Source organism: Ursus maritimus, unplaced genomic scaffold (assembly GCF_017311325.1).
Source record: "Ursus maritimus isolate PB19 unplaced genomic scaffold, ASM1731132v1 scaffold_27, whole genome shotgun sequence".
In the NCBI taxonomy this organism is placed as follows: domain Eukaryota; kingdom Metazoa; phylum Chordata; class Mammalia; order Carnivora; family Ursidae; genus Ursus; species Ursus maritimus.
Window position 1 is genome coordinate 24,446,616 of NW_024425230.1, and position 22,196 is coordinate 24,468,811.

General features: G+C 53.4%; 1 protein-coding gene and 1 long non-coding RNA gene across 4 annotated transcripts in view; one reads left to right on the forward strand and one right to left on the reverse strand.

Moving 5' to 3' along the window:
* The window catches only part of IL16 (interleukin 16), a 34,986-nt gene extending 13,031 nt beyond the window's left edge, over positions 1-21,955 (reverse strand). For 2 of the 3 annotated variants that reach the window (XM_040642881.1, XM_040642880.1), the window contains exons 1-7: positions 21,777-21,955; positions 15,905-15,978; positions 14,907-15,126; positions 14,510-14,627; positions 12,315-12,447; positions 7,407-7,494; positions 4,715-5,196 (exon numbers count right to left, since the gene is read on the reverse strand). In XM_040642881.1, coding sequence (XP_040498815.1) covers positions 4,715-5,196; positions 7,407-7,494; positions 12,315-12,447; positions 14,510-14,627; positions 14,907-15,126; positions 15,905-15,978; positions 21,777-21,918 — 1,257 coding nt within the window. In that variant the 5' untranslated portion in view covers positions 21,919-21,955. Of the gene's footprint in view, positions 1-1,027; positions 1,066-4,714; positions 5,197-7,406; positions 7,495-12,314; positions 12,448-14,509; positions 14,628-14,906; positions 15,127-15,904; positions 15,979-21,776 lie in introns of those variants that run through there. The other variant, XM_008687878.2, reaches the window with a different exon arrangement.
* LOC121105534 lies at positions 2,726-6,280 on the forward strand. The gene is made up of 2 exons (XR_005838103.1): positions 2,726-2,783; positions 5,154-6,280. It is a non-coding gene; the product is annotated as an uncharacterized LOC121105534 (long non-coding RNA).
* Positions 21,956-22,196: the final 241 nt, after the last annotated feature.

Sequence of the window (22,196 nt, forward strand, 5' to 3'; positions counted from 1 at the left end):
CTGTATGGTTATTACGGACCCCGGGGCTTTTCCAGGGGCCCCAGGCCTCTCAGCCCGGTTCTGCATTTATCCACCGCTCCATTGCAAGGGGCCGATCTAAAGCTCCGTAGTCGGAGGTTCCGCCGGCAAGGCCTTTGCACACGGGGGTTAGGTGCTCTTGCGAGCAGAGCACAGCACTGTGGTATTCTCCACTGTGTTCCTCAATTGGGGTGACTAAGGGAAAGGAGAGTGGAGGAGGGGAGCCCGCCGCAGTGGGGCACCTGCTCGGGGCAAGATGGGTCAGATGTTTCCACCCATAACGCCCCCCCCAACCCTCTGGGAGCCACTCATGGGCTTTTCACGGAGCATTTCTCGAACAGGCATATGGTTTGTAGCCACTACTGGGAGCTCCCAAGGCCTGAGCCGGTTTGCCTCCTCTCTAGGTCCCTCTGTCCCTCCCTCTCTCCAGCACTTAGCACAGAGCCTCAGGAAGCCAGGTTTCGATACATGTTGGGGAGACATGTGATTTTCCACACCTCGCTGATGAGTGATGGAGGCTCAGAAAAGCAAAGAAGGTCGCCCGGTGGGGCAGAACCAAGTGTCCTACGTGGGTCTCCCTGACCCCAAGTCCTCTGCCCTGACCCTAAATCCTACACATATTCATGTCTCGGCCCATGGGGGGTGCTCGGGAGCACGTCCTCCCTCACGGACGCGTCGCCCGCCAGCGAATGCAATGCCTCATCCCCAGCCTGGGACACGAGGGGCACCGCATGCTGGAGTGCCGCCCCCTCCGTCCTCCTGCCGACTGTCTGGACCGAGCCCCTCCACAGCATCGCCGGTCCGACCACGGGGTTCCCAGCCCGGCAGCGGCCCCCACCATCCTGCCCCCCGGGCACCTCGGGGCTCCTGCCTGCTCACCAATGTGCATCCAGCTGCCACGTCGGGCACAACCCTCCATCCCCAGAGCAAACCCACATCCTCACCTTGTTCCCGGACCGAAACCCAGAAGGTCCTTCCTTCCTTCAGGAAGCCCAAGCTGAAAGCCTACCTGGGCTGCCTCCTCTCCTCCCAGGCTCGGTCTCCGAGGAGGGCGTTGCCGGCGGGCCTGCCGCAGGGCTTGGGCAGAGGCGAGGGTGCGGGGGGCTCTCCCGCTGTGTCTTCTGCGGCGGTGGCGGTGGCAGCCTCTCTGGCTTCCGGGTGTAAACAGGAAGTGAGACCACGTGAAAACGGTGGCCTCAGCCGTGAGAGGCGCCCACGGCTGGCACTGGAGAGCCCACGCCCGGCTGCTCCCGTGACTGGCTCCCCGGCAGCCCTGCACACGGGGCCCCTTCCTCCCCGGTGCTGCACGCTCACTGGAGGCCCAGGGCACCCGGGGCTTCCAGGGAGCCCGTGTGCTGCACACACCTCTTCTTTGCCGAGCGTCAAGTCCCTGGGCCCCGTGTGACAGGGACAAGAAGCTTGGGGTGTGGAGGGCGGCTGCCGCCAGGTGAAACCCTGCCCCGGGATGGCGGGAACAGCAGGCCCCTGGTCTTCGGAACGTAAGGTTAGGACACTCGGAGCCAGATGTGTGTCATCACTTCCTGCACGGCTCTCCATCACGGCTGTGTCGCAAGCACGCCGCGAGGATGCCAGGCCCTCGGCACCTGTGCCACGGCTGCCCTCTGCCGCACCTGCCGTGGCCTGGTCAGTCTCTGGCAGGCGTGTTCTCCCCACAGAACCTGGGATGCGGTCTCAGCCTCTTTCATTACACAGCCTCGGACAAGCCAGACCAGCCCCCGAGCCCCCGGCTCCTGCTGGCCTGGAGTTTGCATTCCCCCAGCACCAACGAGGTGCCGCCGGGGCCCCGAGGAAGCAGACAGGTGGATGAGGCTTCCTAGAGAAATGCGTTCTGTCTGATTCTTGAGCAAAGAGTAAGACTTTCCCAGGGAGAGACGCAGAAAAGGAGCGCTCCAGAGAGCAGGGCACAGTGAGAGGGACACGCGTGATGCCAGCCCAGACGAGAAGAAGGAGAAGGAGAAGTGTCATCACAGGGACGCCTCCACGTCCACTCGTGGGCAGGAGCAATGCTGGCCAACGCCGAGGGGGCCTCCGTGTTCTTTCATTCCGGGGTAGGTAGAATGACGGGCAGCTGTGTGATGAGGCTGCAGGCTCCCTCCCTCCCAAGAGGAAGGAAAGAAGGGGGAATAAATGCCTCGTTTGGGACTGAAACAGAGATGGCAGACGTCTGTGGCCTGAGACGAGCATCTGCGCAGGCAGTGAACGTTCTCTGACAGAGACTACAGAAGTGGAAATGTGTTCCAGAGCCTTGGCCCCCACTCAGGAGCCCCGTGGGAGACCTGAGCTCAGGGATAGCGTTTGGAAATACAAGGGGACCAAGCAACCCAGGAATCACTGAGCTCCTTGAACTAGTCCTTTGAAGGAGCGAGGCTGGGCCATGGCATTAGAAGCTTAAAATACTAGGTCGGTGGCATCTGGGTCCCTCATCACACAGGAAAAATGACATGTGGCTAGAATTCGACTTTGCTCATTTGGGAGCTCCGGAAGGTGACATTTGTCTACACCCGTGAACCACTGACACTCTTTCAGGCTGACACTCTGGTACCAACCACAGTAGTCAAAACAACTCTGCCTCTTGGAACAGACACGAATGTTAACAAAACAACAAAGTTTCGCTAACACATCTGATATTACACCCTCTTTGTGGGAGGGTTTTTTTTTTCCTCTTAATTAGCCCTGAAATAAATTCAAGTTTACTCGAATTTTTCTGAAAGCATCTTTGAGCTCCCTCCCCAGCACAGTGCTCGGTGAGTGAGGGAGAAAGGGGGGAAAGGAGAAAAGACAGACACGTGGGCTTACAGGGCAGACCGTGGGTTTTCAGCCCAAGTGATGGTCTGAGCTGATTTCCTAGGAGGGAGAGAATTGGTCTTTTGTTGAAGGACCTATCCCGAGGGTCATTTTGGTTGTGGAAGTGAAGTCCCCATGAGTTACAGGATGGGAAAGATTTGGGGCTGTCCTGGAGAGAAAAGGCTGCAGGGGGGGCTGGGACAGAAGGAGGAGGCAGAGGGAGGGACGGGGCCAAGGAGAGACATATCGCGTGAGAAACCTCCAGAAATGGTCCAGGAGACTTGAGGACTGAGATCCAGCCTTGCTTCCTGGTGTTGTCCTTTCTCTGCGACTCCCACTCCCGGTAGAAGTAGGTCATGTGGCTTGTGCTGCTGAGAGGGGCCTGCTGGCCACATGGGACCGTGCGGAGGGACAGAGAAGGACAGCTGCTGGCAGCAGTGGGGGGCGGGGGCGGACAGCGGACCCCAGCCCAGGGAAGGCTGCCCAGAGAAAGTGTCCATGCTGAAGCCCCTGCCTGCACTTCCTGTAGAAACCCTGCTTCTCCCTCCAGCCAGCTTGCCTAGGGACACCCGCCGCCATCTATGGCCAGGGCATCGCCAGGAAGCCCCAGAGAGACCTCCCCTGGCAAAGCCACTCCTCCTTTCCTGAGTCTCTAGGAGCAAAGTGAAAAGTCTGGCTTCTCCACCCACCTGTTCCTCACTTGCTCCTCCGGACCCAGAGGAAAATGTGACATCTGCTTAAAGCAGGGGGCGGGGGAAGGGACCCACCTCCACAAGCCCGTCAGGCCCGGCTAAGCAGCCACATCTGCTGCTCTCTGCAGGACCTGCCTCCCTTTTGGCCTTCCTTCCGCTTCCTCCTCGGGTCACTTTCTCCCTCCTGCACAGAGCCTTCCCCCCCACCACCACCACTCTGGCCTTCCTCCCCTCCTGCTTGGTCAACCCGATGACTGGTGGTTAGGGGAATGTCCCAAGGGCCCCACTGCCACCTGCGTAGCCACAGCAGCTGCTGGGGTCCGGGGTGCGAAAGGCAGCGTAGCCTGGTGGTCGAGCTGCTGGCAGAGGGAGCTTGGGCTCGGCCCACCCTTTTCATGACTGGGCCCCTGCCCCCGGGGAGGGGAGGGGGGATAGGGCCGAACTGGGGCAGTGAGCGCTCAGCACACAGCCTGGGCGTAAGAATGCCCAAGCTGCAGCAGCCACCTGGCCGTCGGTGGGCCTTCCTCTACGGGGCTGGCACAGGGCTGCCGGGGCGGAAGCTGAGGTCGTTCACGGATGTGCTGGGGGAACAATCGCAGCCATGAACCCACGTGCACCTGAGATCCGACTGTGCATCGGCCTAGATGGTTCCACGGAACGTGCAGGGAGCCCCCACACAGCCCAGGGAACGGGAGGGGACACTGAGGCTCCGAGAACTTGGGATCCCCCCCCAAGCTCCACCTGGAAGGAAGCGGCAGCTGGGCAAGACACAGGGGCCAGGGTCTCACCCGCCCATGGACTAACTCACTTCTGGAAGCGGGTAACCAGCTCCTTGGGGAAGCCGCTCTGCCCGCCCCTCACCGAATGACCTTCCGGGGGCTCTGCTGGGGCTCCCTCAGGGCGAGCCTGAAAGGTGACCCCCGCGAAAGCAGCCGTAAACCCCACTGTATTTTAGAAGGGAGCCCAGAAGGCACTCCACGGGAATGGGGCTTTCAGTTTTCTGCCAAGCTTCCAATCTTTGCACGGTCAGCCCTGAGCTCGAGCGGGCCTCTTCTCTCTGACGGACAGAGCGGGAGACGGCCGACGCTGGGGCTCGAGCTGAACAGCCGTGCACACGACCAAGCGCAAACCTGAACAAGACCACGATTCCCAGCTCTGGAGCTCAGGAGAACATTCAACCGGTCAGACACCTCTCTTACCTGGCCACACGTGGCCAAGGTGTGCCCAGAAGGGCATAGGGAGTCCTCTCTCTCGTCCAGACTCTTCTGAGGGTCACTGTCACTTTTAAAGTATTTTCTGGGTGGAGGCTTGGGCTTGGAGGTCGTGGGCTTTCTCACCAAAATCTCGAAGGATTTCTTCAGTTTCAGGGGCGGGTGGCTGTCCTGCGTCCCAGGGAGGGGTGGGCTCTCCTGGGGCGGCCTGGAAGGAGCCGGGGGAAGCTTCCCCGGCTCCTGCCCCAGGGACAGGCTGGGGCTGTGGGAGAGGACTTCCAGGTCCGAAGGCTGCTGCTCGCAGCCGCTAATGGGACTCCCCCCGGGGGAGCCGGACATGTAGCTGCTGTCGCTGCTGGAACGGACCATGATCTTCTGGGCCCTGCGATGTGGGGGTGCTGAGTTCTTCTCTCTCTCCTTCTCCAAGGTCGGCCGCCCATGCCAGCTACTCTCCAGCCTTTTGACGCCTGCTGTGGAAACACAGGGGACCCCCCACACCTGAGCTTGGAAGGCACACAGACCCTTGGCCGTCGTGCTCCCGACGGCTCCAGGCTGCACCCCGCACCCCCAGGCTGTCTGCTGCTCGTCTGAGGTCCCTTTGGATTTGGAGCCCAGCAGTCTTGGGTTTGGCTCCGGGCGAGCTGTACGACTTTCATTTGGGAAAGTCACTCAACCTTTCTGAGTGTCCATGTGATGGAGATGGAGATACAACCCCAACTTGCCCATCGAGGAAGGGCTTGCTGTCCCACCCGTGGGGAGCCCTCGTGGCAGGTGCTTGCCACTGTCAGCCTCTCCAGGGACTGCCTCCAGGGACCTGCCTCACCCAAGGGGCAGCTTGTTTCCAATGACTGATGGAGATGGGCTATAAAGGAGGGGCCGTTCCTGCCAACCAGACAGTTCTAACGTGTCGCTTAGCTGCCGAACTCGGGGGGCTGGCTGGAGCTGTGCGTCAGCTCTCCTCTCCCTCTACCCGCCCTCTGCTCTCCTCCCCTCCACAGGCTCCGATTCCTGGGACTCTTCCAAGGTAACATCCTGCCAAACACCATCTCAGAGCTGACTTCCGACGGAACCCAGCCAACAACACCCCATTTTCTCATCTGTAAAATGGGGATAATAATTCCAGGGCCACTGGGCTGGTTTTGGGGCTCAGTATGAAAAAGAGAAAACACCTGTGAATGTGTGCAGAGCCTTGTACCAAGAGGCTATCAGCTGGGGATGAATCAAGACCCCAAACCACAGTTTCTTAGGCAGAGGCCCCTTTCTCTTCCCTCTCATCCAGCCTTTCTTCCTGAGTCATCCCCCCAACACACCCATTCTCAGCACCAGGAGCCACCCACACAACCCTAAGAGGCCCTTTTCCTCTAGCGGCAAACTGTTCCAGGTGTTCCTTTCCTAGAATCAGTGCTCACAGGAGTGGGAGGAGGCTGAGGCCCAGCCTCTTGCTCAAATTCCAGCTCGTTCTGGAAGGCCCGGAGAGCAAGGAGAGCCCCATGGAAGAGAATCCTAAACCTTAGGAGAAAACCAAGGGCAGCCAAGCTCACAGTTCAAATCCTCTTAAAAAAAAAAAATTCTTTTGCTTTATCCTGGCCATAAAACAATGCACCCTCATTAGGAAAAAACTCAGCCACAAAAAGGAAGAAATGAAAGTGAAAGTTCACCTGCAGTCCTATCAGCTGGACATAACCACTGTCGAAATATTTGTGAGTCCCTCTGTTGCATTTTCCTGAGCATAAACGCGTGTGGAGTGGGTAGAGATGGTAGAACGTGGTTGGAGTAAAATGTCGAGACCATCCCTTTCTCTGAACATTTGCAGACAGTGTAGCCTCCTTGTCAATATTTGCATATTGTTCTATCATACGCTCTGTGATGACGTGGCCAATGCCCAGCGGCCGAGCGCCAAGCGCTTAGAGCCCAGGCGCTGGAGTCCGCTAACCCTGTTCCCGTCCAGATGCTCTGGGCACTACACAGAGTGATTGTGGGTAAGAGAGCCTCTCGGGGACCCATCTTTTCCTTAGAAATGTGCATAAAGGGGCACCCGGGTGGCTCAGTGGGTTGAGCATCCAACTCTTGATTTTGGCTCAGGTCATGGTCTCAGGGTCTTGAGAACGGCCCTGTACAGGGATCTGAGCTCAGTGAGGCGTCTGCTTGTTCCTTTCCCTCCCCCTCTGCCCCTTCCCCTCTCTAAAATGAATAAATAAATTTAAAAAAAGAAATGTGCATAAGAATCATATGTGAATATCTGCTAAAATAATGCATGAATTAGCCCAGGTGTCTGACATTAGAAGACCTTAATAAAAGTTAGATATGATATTATTAGATATTAGCTCTAAAGAGTCTGTTATTATTAATTTGGGGTTGAAACCTCAAATGCGTACAGGGCCACCTGTGCAGACGGCAACCTGGTCTCAGAGGGCACAGTGGGGACTCCAGGGGCTGGGAGAGTGCCTGCCTGTCAAAAAAAATTCAAGTTCAGATGCTTCTATCATCCTGTGCCTCCCACACAAAGCAAAAATGTGAGCCGAGCTTCGCTGGTGGGCTGCTAGCTTTCAGCCTTCGTGCACGTGTCATGCTTGCCCGTGATCACTGTGACGTCCCTGAGGGAGAAGGCGAGTCAATGGCTAGACCCTAAGCTGTCTAAGAAGGCAAAGATATCCAAGTCAGAGCTCACTGTCTCCCTTACCTTCCAGACTCCACTGATGCCTCTCCTTCCCAAACTTGACGTTCTCCACAGTCTGGGCCACAGCTTCTTTGAGTTGCAATTCAGAGACCTAGGAAATATGAGTCACCCACTCAAGTAAAACAGCAGACATGTCTGCATCATGCTCCGAGTCCTGTACCAGCTCTCAGGTGGGGCGCCTGGATTCCAGGGTCTGTCCTTCCAACCCACTCTGCAAACAGCTGACAAATCCCACTTCTGGAAACACTCTATTGATTCCAGAGCATCAGTGGTTCCCTAGTATCTTGTTGGTGAAGTCCAAAGTCTGTCATTAAAGGGGTTTGTGAGGTGGCCTCTCTCAACAGTCCAACCTTCTCTCCACTGCTTGCTGAGAAACCCCAGGCAAGGTTACCACTCGACAGTTTACCTCTGGGAGTATCCCGTTCTTGGCAATGCTGCCATGACATCATCATCATCACCCTCATCATCATCATTATCATCATCATCATCTTTGTCATCATCATCTTCACCATCAATCCCGTTCTTGGCAATGCTGCCATGACATCATCATCATCACCCTCATCATCATCATTATCATCATCATCATCTTTGTCATCATCATCTTCACCATCACCACCATCACAATCATCATCGTCATCATTGTCATCATTGTTGTCATGTCATCATTATTGTCGTCATCATCACCATCATCACCATCACCATCATCGTCATCATCACCATCATCACCATTATCACCATCACCACCATCACCATCACCGTCATCATCATCATCACCCTCATCATCTTTGTCATTGTCATCATCATCACCATCACAATCATCGTCGTCATCGTCATCATTGTTGTCATGTCATCATTATTGTCGTCATCATCACCATCATCACCATCACCATCATCGTCGTCATCACCATCACCATTATCACCATCACCACCATCACCATCACCGTCATCATCATCATCACCCTCATCATCATCATTATCATCATCATCTTTGTCATGGTCATCATCACCATCACCACAATCACAATCATCATCGTCATCATTGTCATCATTGTTGTCATGTCATCATTATTGTCGTCATCATCACCATCATCACCATCACCATCATCGTCGTCATCACCATCATCACCATTATCACCATCACCACCATCACCATCACCGTCATCGTCATCATCACCATCATCACCGTCATCACCATCACTGTCATCATTATCACCATCATCACCATCCCCATCGTCATTCCCATCATCACCATCAACGTCATCATCACCATCATCACCATTATCACCATCACCACCATCACCATCATTGTCATCATCACCATCATCACCATCATCATTACCATCAGCACCATCAAAATCATCATCATCATCGTCGTCATCATTGTCCTCATTATTGTCATTATCATCACCATCACCATTATTGCCATCATCATTGTCATTGTATCATCATCACCATTGTCATCATCACCATCACCATTTTACTGTCACAGGTCACTAATCACCTTAGAGTAATAGTTAAGAGTAAGACTCTTGGAGCCAAACAGACTTGTGTTCAAGTCCTAGTTCCTCTCCTTTCTAGTTGTGTACTCTTGGAAAGTTACTTAACCCCCCGAGCCTCAATTTCTTCTTCTGTAAAATAACAATAATAGAACCTATTTCCCAGTGAGGTCAGAGGGTTTTTAAAAAATAAACCATTTGACACCAAAAGTAAAGGCAACAACAATAAAAATAGATAAATTTGACTACATCAAACTTAAGATCTGTGCATCGAAGGACACAATCAACCAAGTGAAAGGCAACTCATGCAATGGAAGAAAATATTCATATATCTTATAAAGGATTATGCTCTAGAATATATAAAGAACCCCTACAATTGAACAACAATAACAACAAAAACAAAACAGCCCGATTAAAAAAATGGGCAAAGGACTCAAATAGACATTTCTCTAAAAATGTACAAATGGCTGGTGAGTACATGAAAAAGTGTCCGATATCATAACTCATCGTTGGGGAAACGCAAATCAAAATCACAATGAGGTACCGCCTCACACCCATAACATGACTGCTATGAAAAAACAGGAAACAACACGTGTTGATAAGGATGTGAGTGCCGCTGCTGTGGAACACAGTATGGCAGTTCCTCAAAAAATTAAAAATGGAATTATCATGTGGTCCAGCCATTTCACTTCTGGACACAGACCCAAGGACGATGGCAAGCAGGGACGCAAGTAGATATGTGCACACCTGTGTTCGAACAGCATCATTCACAATAGCCACGAGGTGAAGCAGCCCGAGTGACCACTGACAGGTGAGCGGAGAAGCAAACTGTGGTACATACACACCATGGAGCATCATGGCACCGTAACGAGGAAGGAAAGGCTGACACCTGCTACCACGTGGATGAAACTTGAAGACATTTTGCTGAGTGAAATAATTCAGTCACAGAAGGACAAGTACCATATGATTCCACTTGTATGAAGTACGTAAGGTTGGAGCACAGAGACAGAAAGTAGGATGCTGGTTTCCAGCAGCTGGAGGCAGGGGGAACGGCAAGCTGTTCAGTGGACATGGAGTTTCAGCCTTACAAGAGGAAAAGAGATCTGGAGATGGATGGCGGTGCTGGTGCCCAAGGAGGGGACCGTCCTTCACGCGAACTATATGCTTAAAACGGTGAAGACGGTGAATTTATGTTGGATATATTTTACCACAATAATAATAAATCATTTAAAGTGCTGGGCATGATATCTAACAAACGGTCAACTCTCAGTGCAGGGAGCTGGTATCCACAGCAGTTCTGCTGGGTCAAGACCATGCCCCTGCTCCAGGGCTGAGGAACGAGAGGCTCTGAGAGGTTAGATGGATGTCCCAGGGGTCACAGAGAGTGAGGAGCAGAGCTGGACAGGACCAGGCATCCTGCGGCGCGTGCGCACTGGACTCCCCTGCCTGCAGGGCCCGTGCCCCACACCCTGGCTGTCCTTTCAAGACCTGGCTCTTTTTTCCGGGCCACCGGGACCCTGACTCCCTCACCCCCATGGCCCTCACCCCTCATGGCCTCTCTGTGTGTGCGCCCCACCCCTCCAGCCAGAACCAAGTGCCACAAGGCCAGGGTCCCAGCCTTGGTCCCCCACCCGACTCCTACTCCACTGCCCTCTCCCCACGGTGCCCCAGCACAGCAAGAGACACCGAGGCTGCTTTCTCTTCTTCTCTCTCCAGAGGTTTAGATGAATTACTTGCTTGCCTTCATAGGAAGTTTGCTTTGCCTAGAGTGCTCAACCCCAGGGCTCCCCAGTGGAACACAGCTGGGTCTGAACCCCACCGCGCAAGGTACATCCGGATCTGACCGGAACTCCACCTCTGTCCTGCTTCCGCGGGGAGTCTGGAGTCTGTCGGCTGAGAGCATCGGCTTTAGAGCCTAGCTTCTTCACGTAGGAGCTCCGCCATGAGGCGAGCTGCTCTTTCCCTTCTAAGCCTTGGTTTCTTCCTCTGTGACATGGAAGGGAGAACCACACTGACCTCGGAGGGGTTTTCAACAACTAAACGCAATCATGTATGTCCCATCTTTCTGCAAATATGCTTGGCACATACAAAGAGTCCATAAATAGTGATGGCGAGTATCACCACATTCCCCAAAGGAACCTCACCGATGCCCACGGCCGCAGCTCCCCAGGCTCACTCCGAACTCAACCCCACGCACCAGCCATTATCAGCCCTGAATCTAACCGCCTACTGGGCACCCCACAATCACGTCAATCTCTTTACGCCCCACATGAGACCATTTCTTCCCTCCCAAGCCCCCCCTCTTCCTTCTTATCCCTATACTGCCGGTGCTGTTGTCATCGCTCAGTCTTCCAACCCGAAAACACCCATCATCCTAGACCCCCCACGCCCCAGGCTCATCAGCCAACAATATGACCAATTCTTCCCAAATGTTCCCGTGCCCCCTTCTCCTCCATCCTCATCTCACATCTGCTGTGTAGTTCAGGCCCTCACCATCTGTCTCCTTCCTCTTCCAGACTCCAGGCTGCACCCACCCCACCCAGTCCTCCACCCTGTCCTCCACCCCATTCTCCACCCCGTCCTCCACCCTGTCCTCCACGGCACCAACAATGGTTAAAAAATAAAATCCGAGCATATTCCATCTACAGCCACAGTCCTCTCCTAGCTCCTCACCCCCACCGGACACAATGCGAACTCCTGAGCACCCCACGGGAAGCCCGCTATAGTGTCGCTCCAATGCCACGCCGACCTGGATCCTTGGCCTCTCCTCCCAGGACCCGCATCCCAGCCTCACGAGCACCCACCACTCTCCTTCCATGACAGGTCCCTTTGTGACTCTACAAATGAAGTTTATGACCCCACTTCATGGATTGACCTTCCTCAAACTCTTTGCCTGGGACGAACTAACTTCTGGTATTTCTTGCTTTATCCAACCTTCCTTTCTGTATCCCTCTATTTCCAGAATACTTAGACTCCATATTGCAATTATTTCTACGTCAGTGTCTCAAGCAAGACCGTGAGCTTCCGGAGGGCAGGACCGTGTGCTAGGACTTGCTCAGCTCTGCCTGCTCAGGGATGGACAGTCACATAGTAGCTCCCCACTAGACGCACGGGTGAATTGACTGATCTTCTTCTCTAGCACGGATGCTATATTTTCCTATATTCTATATTTTCCTGACCTTGACCTTGTAGCCCAGCAGCAAGAGCTCCCCTAAGCTCAAGCCATTTGCCTCTGGTGTCTAGGAGTTTGCCGGTGGACCCCTGCTGTAGACCCGTGTTATGACACTTGGAATAGGTTCTTGGAAATTCAAGTCCAAACCCAACCAGCATCACCTGCTTTCATCCATGTCTTGTTCGAAGCTGAGTCCTGAAAGAGCGAGCCTGGCTGGAAGAAGATGCCCCGGTGGCATGTTACCTGTGGGTCTGGATGTCGGCTGACGATGATGGGGACTGGCCCGGGACTGCAGTGACTCAGGATGGCATAGACCTCATTGAGCGTCATGCAGTGCACGGGGGAGTCATTGATTTCCACGATCTCGTCACCGCACCTGTGAATGCGTACACAGGAAGCCGTCAGCAAGCTACCCAACGTGCCATTCTTATGCTCCCTGCCCGGAAGTCCCGCTCCTGGCTGGGCTGTTCGATGAGACCTAAAAATTACACCAATAAGTAGAATTCCTTCGCCACCCAACTGACCCTCAGAGCAGGACAGACCAAAGCAGTGCCCTGCTCACCCCCTCACTGCTCGGCCACAGTGTGTGTGGGGGGGGTGTTTCTTACCCAGGGTGGGACAACATGAACAAAAGTTTGTCTGCAACTTTCTTCCTCCTTTTCCCCTTTAAACTATGCCTAATCGAGATTGAGGGTGTAGGTGAACCAATATAAGTGATTAACCAATTAACCATGATTTAACCAATCACATCCTCTCTTTGGGCCTCAGCATTCCCATCTGTAGAATGGTTAGGAGGAAAGATGGACACCGCGTGTTCTAAAAGGTAAAGAAGAAATAACTGGGCTGGGGAGCAGCTCAAGTCCTTGCAAAAAGAAGTAAGGAGAGAAGGTATGGAGTGCATTCTTGCTGTAAGACAGGAAGTGAGTTATGGAAAACTCAGATTTGTTGTGTTACGTAACCAGAAAAAAAATGTGAGGTAGAAAAGAGGGATGCATCTATACACAGAGGATATGTGCAAACCAACCCCCTTGTCTCATAGATGGAGAAACTGAGGCACAGAGGGTGAAATTATCTCAATAAGACCTAGCTTAGAGTTAAAAAAGCTTTTTCTGTAAAAGGCCAAATAGTTTTAGGCTTTGGAGGCCACACTGTCTCTGTCACAACCACCCAACTCCGATGTTGTCGCATGAAAACACCGGCCACAGAAAATGTGTCAAAATGAGTGTGGTTGTGTTTCAATAAAACTTTATTTAAAAAAAACCCCAAGCAGGTGGTGGGCCGCAGTTTGCTGACCACTGGCTGATCATCAGCATGGCAGGGATCGAACGCAGGTGTCCGGGGACTGATGTCACTGCCCCCCACACTGCGGTCTGCTGCCTCCTGCTACAGGTCTGCTGAGTCGGACCCCCTTTGCTAAGAAAGGACTATTTTCACTGATAAAACTGAAGACCATGGCCATATAGCACCAGATGCCAAGGAAAGCAGAGGCTTCCGGAACAATCCGTACCCCGCTGCAGGTCTAGGAGGGAGGACTCTCCATCTGAAGGGACTGGGGCTGGCAGCTGCTATGACTCTGTAGTTATGTCCTGACTGACAGGACAGCAGCTCAGCAAGTCAGCCATCGCTGCCCTGCCCGTGGCAACGGCGAATCCACCTTGAACTTGAAGCACCATCAAGACACCATGCTGAGCTTGGCTTGCCCTTGCCTACACTGCAATTGTAGGAAAGAAAGCCTTTAAAAATACGGCAAAAGTCTCCTGATGTAGCAAAACCCAAACCCAGGGAGAGAAGGTGTAGGAGAGAGGAGACGTGAGCTGGAAGTATAGTAACAAGGGGGACTGGGATAAATGTTACTGAACCCAAATCACTGGAAAGAAATTTGAGATCCAAGGCTCCTCTTAGAAGTTCTTTGTAGCAAAATATGTCTGCAGCGCCTGCAAATATTTTGTTTCTGCCCTCAAGAAACTGAGTTAATACTACTGATCGGCTTGGCAAGCTTCTTTATCCGCACAGGGTACACAGGCAAACCTTGCCGGAGCGCCTACGGATGTCACTGTAAATGCTCTCTGAGTGAAATCAGAATTAAATTGTGGTCACTTCATGTTTTCCGTTTCAGACCGGAATTCCCTGAGATGATGCCCCTTGAACTGCCATGTGCACACGGGTCCCTGAGGGTGTTATTAAGATCCAGATTCCAGCGCAGGAGGTCTGGAGAGGAGCCGAGATTCTGCACACCTAACACACTCCAGAGTGACTCCAGTGCCATGGTCCGGGGACGGCAGTCTGAGGAACAAGGCTCTGAGCCACTCTTGGGTCATTCTAAACACCTGTCTCCAAATGACTCTCCTGGCTTTCTAAGGAATTCCTTCCCTCTGCTGCAAATCAAGCGTTTTTCTGGGGGAAGGGGAGGGAGTTCCGACACAGAAATAAGGACATACCGGAGCCGTCCATCCAAATGTGCCACAGATCCGGGAGAGAGCGTGTGGACGAAAATGCCGGAGATGCCCTGGAAATAGGGCACGCTGCACAGGCCGATCCCCAGACCAACGCCAGCCTCTGCCGGGCGAGCAGGAGAGAGCACGGAGACTTGTGACCCAGCTCCAGAGGACCTCATCTCCTGCCACGGAGTGGGGGGAGTGCAGGTGCCCAAGGGGGAGCGCCCGCCCCGGATCCCGGGGCGTGTGAGCTGCTGCAGGGACCCCAGCCCTGCTCCTAGGGGCGCGGGGCTGTGTGTGGCTGGGCCCTGCCCTGCTTGGTCCTATTTTACCCTCGGGGGTGGGAGGCCCAGGCAGGACGGCAGAGGCCGAGGAGGAGGGGGAAGCGCTGCCACCCTACCTTTCTGCAGAGAGACCTCCACCATGACCCTGTAGTTGGGCTTGGCCGTGCTGGCGGGGGCGGCGGGGCTTTCCAAGCCGAAGGAGCTGCTGCTGTCCTTGGCCACGCAGGTGCTGGAGCTCAGGGAGCGGCACAGTGGGGGGGACAGGAGGCTGCTCAGGGAGTGGGGCGCCGTCAGGCGGGTTCGCACTGTGAGGGTCAGGAGCCCTTTCTTGGCTTGCTGAAAGGAAGAGATAGGGTGCTGTAGTGCTCAGCCGCTGTGCGTGTAACTGTGTGTGTGCCCACGCGCGTGCACGTGTCCGTCTCTCCGTGTGCCCACACGCGTGCACGTGTCCGTCTCTCCGTGTGCCCACACGCGTGCATGTGTCCGTCTCTCCGTGTGCCCACGCGCGTGCACGTGTCCGTCTCTCTGTGTGCCCACACGCGTGCACGTGTCTGTCTCTCCGTGTGCCCACACGCGTGCATGTGCCCATGCGTGTATGTCCATGCGTGCGCCCACATGGGTGCATGCGTCTGTGTGTGTGCGTGCACGTGTGCCCGCGCATGTGCACGTGTGTGCGTATGTGGTGTAATCAACACACATCTGCATGTATCTATACAGATACGACACATCACGCATGTAACATGTATGCATGTGTACATAGATGTGCTGGGTGGATCAACAGAGTCTCGAATTGAACTGATTACGTGGAGACTTAAAAACATCTTTTCGTGGTTGCCTTAAAAACTATGAACAGATTTGTAAACATGTGAACATAAATACACTGAGCGTTTTAAAACAGTCCTACAAATCTTAAATAGTGGAAACACCCCTACCGCAATCCTGATTACACTCATATTTTCCGAGCCATGTCTTTTTTTAACACTGGGCCCAGACCTGCATCTGCGGGGTGCCCCACGTCAAGGATCCCACAGTTTGAATTTGCAGGTTTGAGTGAAGGAAGGTTCCTTTGCGCAAAGCCCCGGAGTCTGGCTGTGTACCGAGAGCAAGCAGTCACCTTGAACTTCTGCAAAGCGTCCTGATGTGTCAGTCCAGCCATCGATTCACCATTGAGTTCCAGAATTTCATCCCCTGTCGGGAGAGGAAGAGATCACAGCACAGAGGAGTGTGGCCCGGTGAGGGGCGTCCACGCACACAGCCCGGGAGGAAGCCTTCCCAGCCCGGGCTCTCCCCCTGGGCGGCAGGTGGGCAGCAGTGACGGGCCCCTCCTCCCTCCCGGTGGCAGATCCGGGGTCCTCGGCCAGCACACAAGGCCTGGCCTGACCTGTCCTGCCCACCTTCTGGTTCAGCCCCTGCCCTCTTGCCTCCCCGACCCTCAGGCCGCGTGCTCGCAGGGCTCATTGCCTGATGCCCTTCCCACAGCAGTGTCTGCGTTCAGAGCTTGCTTCCCTGTGTTTCCTCACCACACCGCACGCTCTACCTTCTTCACCCGCCTCTCTCACAGTCCCTGCTGCCTTTACTTCCCGTGTCCTCCACTGTCACGGCCTGCCCCGTGACTTCGGCCTTTTCCCTGTAAGTCATTCCCTCACAGATAAGCCTAATCGACTCATTTTTTGTGTATCCAGAAATCCATTTTCATGGGGATGGAAAACCAATGTCTCCCGTGCACCAGATGTACGCAACACACAAAGCAGGAGCTCGCTCCACATCCGGGTGCGAGGACTGCTCCCCATGCACGTCTGGCCCGGCAGCTCGCAGGCGAGTCGGCTGTCCCCTAACTCTGGTCCCCTTCCAGAGCGCCCGTCCCTTCTCTCCGGTTGTTCGAAAGATGCTTGCGCCCGTGTCTTTGGCAGTCTGAAGTTCCACCGTGATGTCCTAGCGTGCTTCCTCACACTGAAGTTTCAAGCCTTAAAATGATTCTGGAAAATTCTTAGCCACTATCTCAGTGCGGCTTGCCTCCCCCTCTCCCACGCTGCCCGTCCTTTCTAGAACTCGTCCTCCCTTTGGCCTGCTCACCCTCCATGTTTCTCTGATGCTCGCCCTGTTCTCCGTCGCTCCGTGCGGCCGGCTCTCCTTACAGCTGGTTGCGTCTGCGGTTTGAGCTGGCCACTGCATTTCTTATTTCAATGACTTGCCTTTTATTCCCTACAAGTTATTTTTTTCACTGTGTTCTGTTCTTTCTTTGTTGTTCATATGCCCTCTTTTCCCTTTTCAAAGATCTCTTAAAACAGCAATTCTAAAAAACACAAAGATACTAATGCAAAGGGCTACGTGCACCTCTATGTTTATTCACGTCATTAGAGCCCAAACGTCCATGGACTATGAGTGCATAAAGAAGATGCGGTGTATACACAATGGAATATGACTCAGCTATAAAAAGAATGAAATCCTGCCATTTGCGACAACACGAATGGAGCTAGAGAGTATTACGCGAAGTGAAATAAGTCCGTCTGAGAAAGACAAATACCATACGATTTCACTCATATGTGCAGTTTAGGAAACAAAACAGAGAAAGAGAAAAAGAGACGAACCAAGAAACAGACTGTTAACTCGAGAACGCACTGCTGGTCACCCGCGGGGAAGTGAGTGGGGGATGGGGAAACAGGTGACGGGGACGATGGAGTGATGAGCACCGGGTGACGGACGGAGGAGCTGGACCACTCCATTGTACACCTGGAGCTATCACAACACCGTAGGTTAACTAACTGGAATTAAAATTTAAAACTTGATTAAACATGCGTAATAAAAAAATGGTAATTCTACAGTGTCTTTTAGATTGTTCTGTGACCTTGGGTTTTTGAGGGCTAACCCTCCTGTCTGTTATTCCCGCCGGCGCTCATCAATAAGGGACGTTTCCCTGTTTCTTGTGTGGTCTTTGTGGGACTCGTTTTTCTCGGGGACTCCCGTGCGCCCCAAGCTGCTGGGCGGGAGCATTTCCTGTATCTCCAGGAGGCAGCCCGAGGCTCTCACTGCTTCAGGACTAGCTTTGAGGTTAGGTTCTCAGCTTGGGGCGTCCTGGACTCAGTGGGGATATGACTGTGCCCATACACACGTACATGGCACAGGCTTGGGTCTTCCTTTGCCTCTGGGGCGACGTCTCTTCCTTCCACACCCAAGAGCCTTGGGCAAAGTGAGGTTTCCTCACTGCTCCCCGGAGGCCCGAAGGCCTCTCATAGGGCAACTCTCCAGTATCAAGGTTTCGTGCAGGCTCTCGGAGGTTCCCAGGGACCCAAAGCCGTGTCTCCTGTCCCGTGCAAGCAGTTAAATCCTGGTCCCATGGGGCGCCTGGGTGGCACAGCAGTTGGGTGTCTGCCTTCGGCTCAGGGCGTGATCCTGGCGTTACGGGATCGAGCCCCACATCAGGCTCTTCCGCTATGAGCCTGCTTCTTTCTCTCCCACTCTCCCTGCTTGTGTTCCCTCTCTCTCTGGCTGTCTCTATCTCTGTCGAATAAATAAATAAAATCTTAAAAAAAAAAAAATCCTGGTCCCATGTGCACCAGCTCCACGGGCCCCTGGATCATCAACTCCTAAGACGGCCGTACTTCGATTTGAAATTTAGATGAGCCACTCTACCCAACACGTCTCTGTGTCGAAAATAAAGGGTGGAAGTGGGCTGGACCGAGAATTCAAATCAGCAGCATCTGTGAAGCTGCTGGAATTAGAGCAAAAATGAGAGAATCCGTCCTTGTACTAACGAGAGGCCAAGTGGAGTAGAAACGGACAAATTTAAAAGATAATCAAAATAGAACTAATATGTCTGAAGGAAGAATAGACAAAGAACATATTTTAGAAATGCCCATTCTTTCTTCCCATCATGGACAAGAGACTGATTGATTGATTGATTGATTACAAGGAGGTGAGCCTGAGTGACAGTCCCGGTGTGCCATCAGTAAATGCCTTCCTCCACTTATGTTTTTAAATTGAAGGACTGTTGACATATCAGTTTTAGCATGTTAGCAACATGACGCCTGGACAATTGCATACATTGAGAAATGCTCACCAAGGTAAGTGGAGTCACCATCTGTCACCACCCAAAGTCATGACAGGGTCATTGACTGCGTTCCCTATGCTGTACTTTCCAACCCCATGACTTCTTTGTCTTATAACTTGACGTTTGTACCTCTTGATCCCCACCACCTACTTCACTCCCCCCTTCTCCCCCGGCGACCCCGGTCTGTTCCCTGAGGTCATGAGTCAGTTTCTGTTTTTGTTGTAGGTGTTTGTGTGTTTGCTCATGGGCTTTGATTTTTAGATTCCACATACGAGTGAAATCCTATGGTGTTTCTCTTTCTCTGGCTTATTTCACTTAGAATAATACCCTCTAGGTCTATCTTTGTTGCCACATATATATATATATATATATATATGAGATATATTCATCCATTTATCCACCGATAGATGCTTGGATTGCCTCCCTATCTTGGCTATTGTCAATAATGTTGCGGTGAACACGAGGACGCATTTCTTGAGAAATGACCATTCTTGATGATGTGATGGGCTGGACTCCTCTCGTCAACCCTCACAGAACTACATAGCCCACCTCTGAGCTCTTTGGAGAGTCCTGGCCCTTCTTTGGCCATATCTCGTGGAAAGTGACTAACCTGTTTTGCCAAATCAATCTTACACAATCACTTTTGGGGGAAGGGTTATGCAAATAAAACATCATTAGGCTTGATCTGTGCAGCAAACTTTTGTTGCAACTGGATGTACCTGGTGAACTCAAGGGCAGACTCTAAAACTTGACTTTGAAAGGGATACAACAGGTGATCTTGTCAATCACGTGAGGCTAGAAGCGGGGACTGCAGGTGGACCAGCTGAACGTCTTTCCCACTGAATTTTTAGGACTGGCATTAACGAAGCAAGACAAATACTCAGGGGGGATAGAGAAGCTTGATTCAAGTAGGTTTGCATTCTGGAAAGAAGACAGAACACAATAACCTTTTTCTTGCTACCTCAACTCCTCCCCGCTTTTTATTTAAACGCAGGAAAGTTCATCAAACACTGGCATATTCTCAAGACTGACTCCACTTTTCTTCCTTTGTCTCATTGATCCCCCTTTTTTACTTGCCTCTGGATTTAGCGACTCCCCTAGAACCGTGCCTCCACCCTCCTAGAACTCAAGTGTTTTTCTGGTGTCCAGACCCCCAAATCCACACTCAGCCCAGCTCACTCCTTGTGCAGGAGCCTGGTTCCTCTGCCTGAGGCACAGCGCCACCTAGTGGCCGCCTGCATGCCTCACCCTGCACAGCAAGGCTCACCCGAAGCATCCTCCTTGGGCTTTCTTGGCCTCCGCCTCCCTCACCTGGTCCTACTCCAGGTAAGCTTCCTAAGTCCAGGAGCATTTTCTCTGACCTCCCTTCACACCATCTCCAGGGAGCCTGTTTCCTCTGCACCTTCCTACCCCCAGGGAGACCGCACAGACCCTTGAGAGCCGGAGCCTGGCTCTTTCAACAGCCTCTCCGTGGGCTTGCCTGCCTCTGGTCTCCTGCCAGCCCACTTCACCCGACACCCTGCTTCCCACATCACCTACAAACCCTGGGCATAGCTGGTCCTTCCCAAATTATAAAAACCTCCAAAGACTCCCACTATCCCCTCGATAAAATCCGCGTGCATTGTCTTGCACAATGCTGGTGTCGGCAGACTTGTCCTAGGCAGGGCCAGAGAGGAAATATGGCAAGCTTTGCTGGCCCCAGGCCCTCTGTCACAACTACACAAGACCGCCGTCCCAGGCACGAACGCAGCTTCACACCACCGGCAGGTAAGTGCGCCGTGCATGCGGCTCTGGCCTCCTATAGCTTTTCTGTGGATCCTGAAATTTGAATTTCATGCAGTTTTCACTTGCCACAAAAGAATCAAAAATTCCTTTGACTTTTTTTTAGCCATTTAGAAGCATGGAAAGCATTCTTCATTTGTAAGCAGTAGGAAGATAGGCAGCAGGCCGAATTTGGCTGGAGCTTGCTAACCCTGCCCCAAACAAGTGAGGTTCTTAAAGGGGCTCAGGCCCCCAGCACAGGCACAGAAACTGGCCTGCTGGAGAAGGGGGGAGACGCTGTGAAATCGCTTCTCCCAGGCATCCCGTGTGTAACCCAGCGTCTGGCCTGCAGGGGCTGCCCTCGGCCTGGGGACAGCCTGCCACTGAATTTCTCCCCCTGGTTGAAATTTGGGGATGTCCTCAGGCCAAGCCTGTTGTCCAACACTCCAAAAGTGACTCTGGGGGACAGTTGGGGTGGGGAGAAAACTCTGGCCCTCCAGGATAGGTTGACGGGAAGGGCTCTCAGGAGATTTCCGTCTCAGGAGGCAGCTCTGCTCCCCAGGCCCCTTACCCTCAGGATGGCCGGGGCTTCTCCTGGCCCCAAGAGCTGGTGGAATGTGAGCTCTTCGAAAGAGAGATCACATCTGATCATTCTCTCTTTTCCTAGAGCCGAGAGCACAGTAGGCTCACAGAGAATGTTTCTCAGACGCATGAGAAGCACAGGGCCTGGTTTCCCTGGGGTTGTGGGTCAGGGAGGGCAGGAGGGAAGGAAGGGGGTGGCAGGGGCCCCAGCAACAGGGAGGGCCCCTTGGAAAGGAAAGGAAAGGAAAGGAAAGGAAAGGAAAGGAAAGGAAAGGGAAGGGAAGGGAAGGGAAGGGAAGGGAAGGGAAGGGAGGGAAGGGAAGGGAAGGGAAGGGAAGGGAAGGAAGGGAAGGGAAGGGAGGGAAAGGAAGCAGAGTGTCTTTCACAGGCTGGCTACGGGACCTGGACTGAGTGCGCACACCTCCAGAAAGTGACAGTCACCAAGGCAGTGGCGGGGACAGGGGCGGCAGAGCCCAGAACCCACGCAAGCTGAATTCTGAAGGCTGAAGACACATTTTGCTTTCCACTCTTTTCTATGGCCTAGGGATTCTGTCTGAATCCTCAAACCTCAGCCAGGGAGATGCGGAAGACCTACCTTCCTGCAGCCTTCCATCGGCCGCCGCCGCGCCCCCCGCAAAGATGGTTTTGACGTAAATTCCAATGGGGCCATAAATGCTGTCCTTTCCCCCAACGATGCTGAAGCCCAGGCCCTGGGGAGAGAAGAGGAGAGGGAGCATTAGGAGTGTTCCACGCTATTCCCTGCGCTGACATTTGCCGAGGGCCTGTCCCAACCCCGAGCCAAGCACCCGGGGAGGGGACAGGTGCCCTTGGTCTCACACGCCTCCGGACTTCACAAAAGAATGGGGAAAACCTGGCAGCTGGAGTCACCAGCTGTACCTCCTCCCTTCCCTGACTAGGACAGCTCCTCAGGAGCTCGTGTCCATCCAGCAGTTTCTGTTGGCCATGGCCCTTGCTTACCTTGGCCTGGCCCTTCATCAGCACAATGCTGGAGATG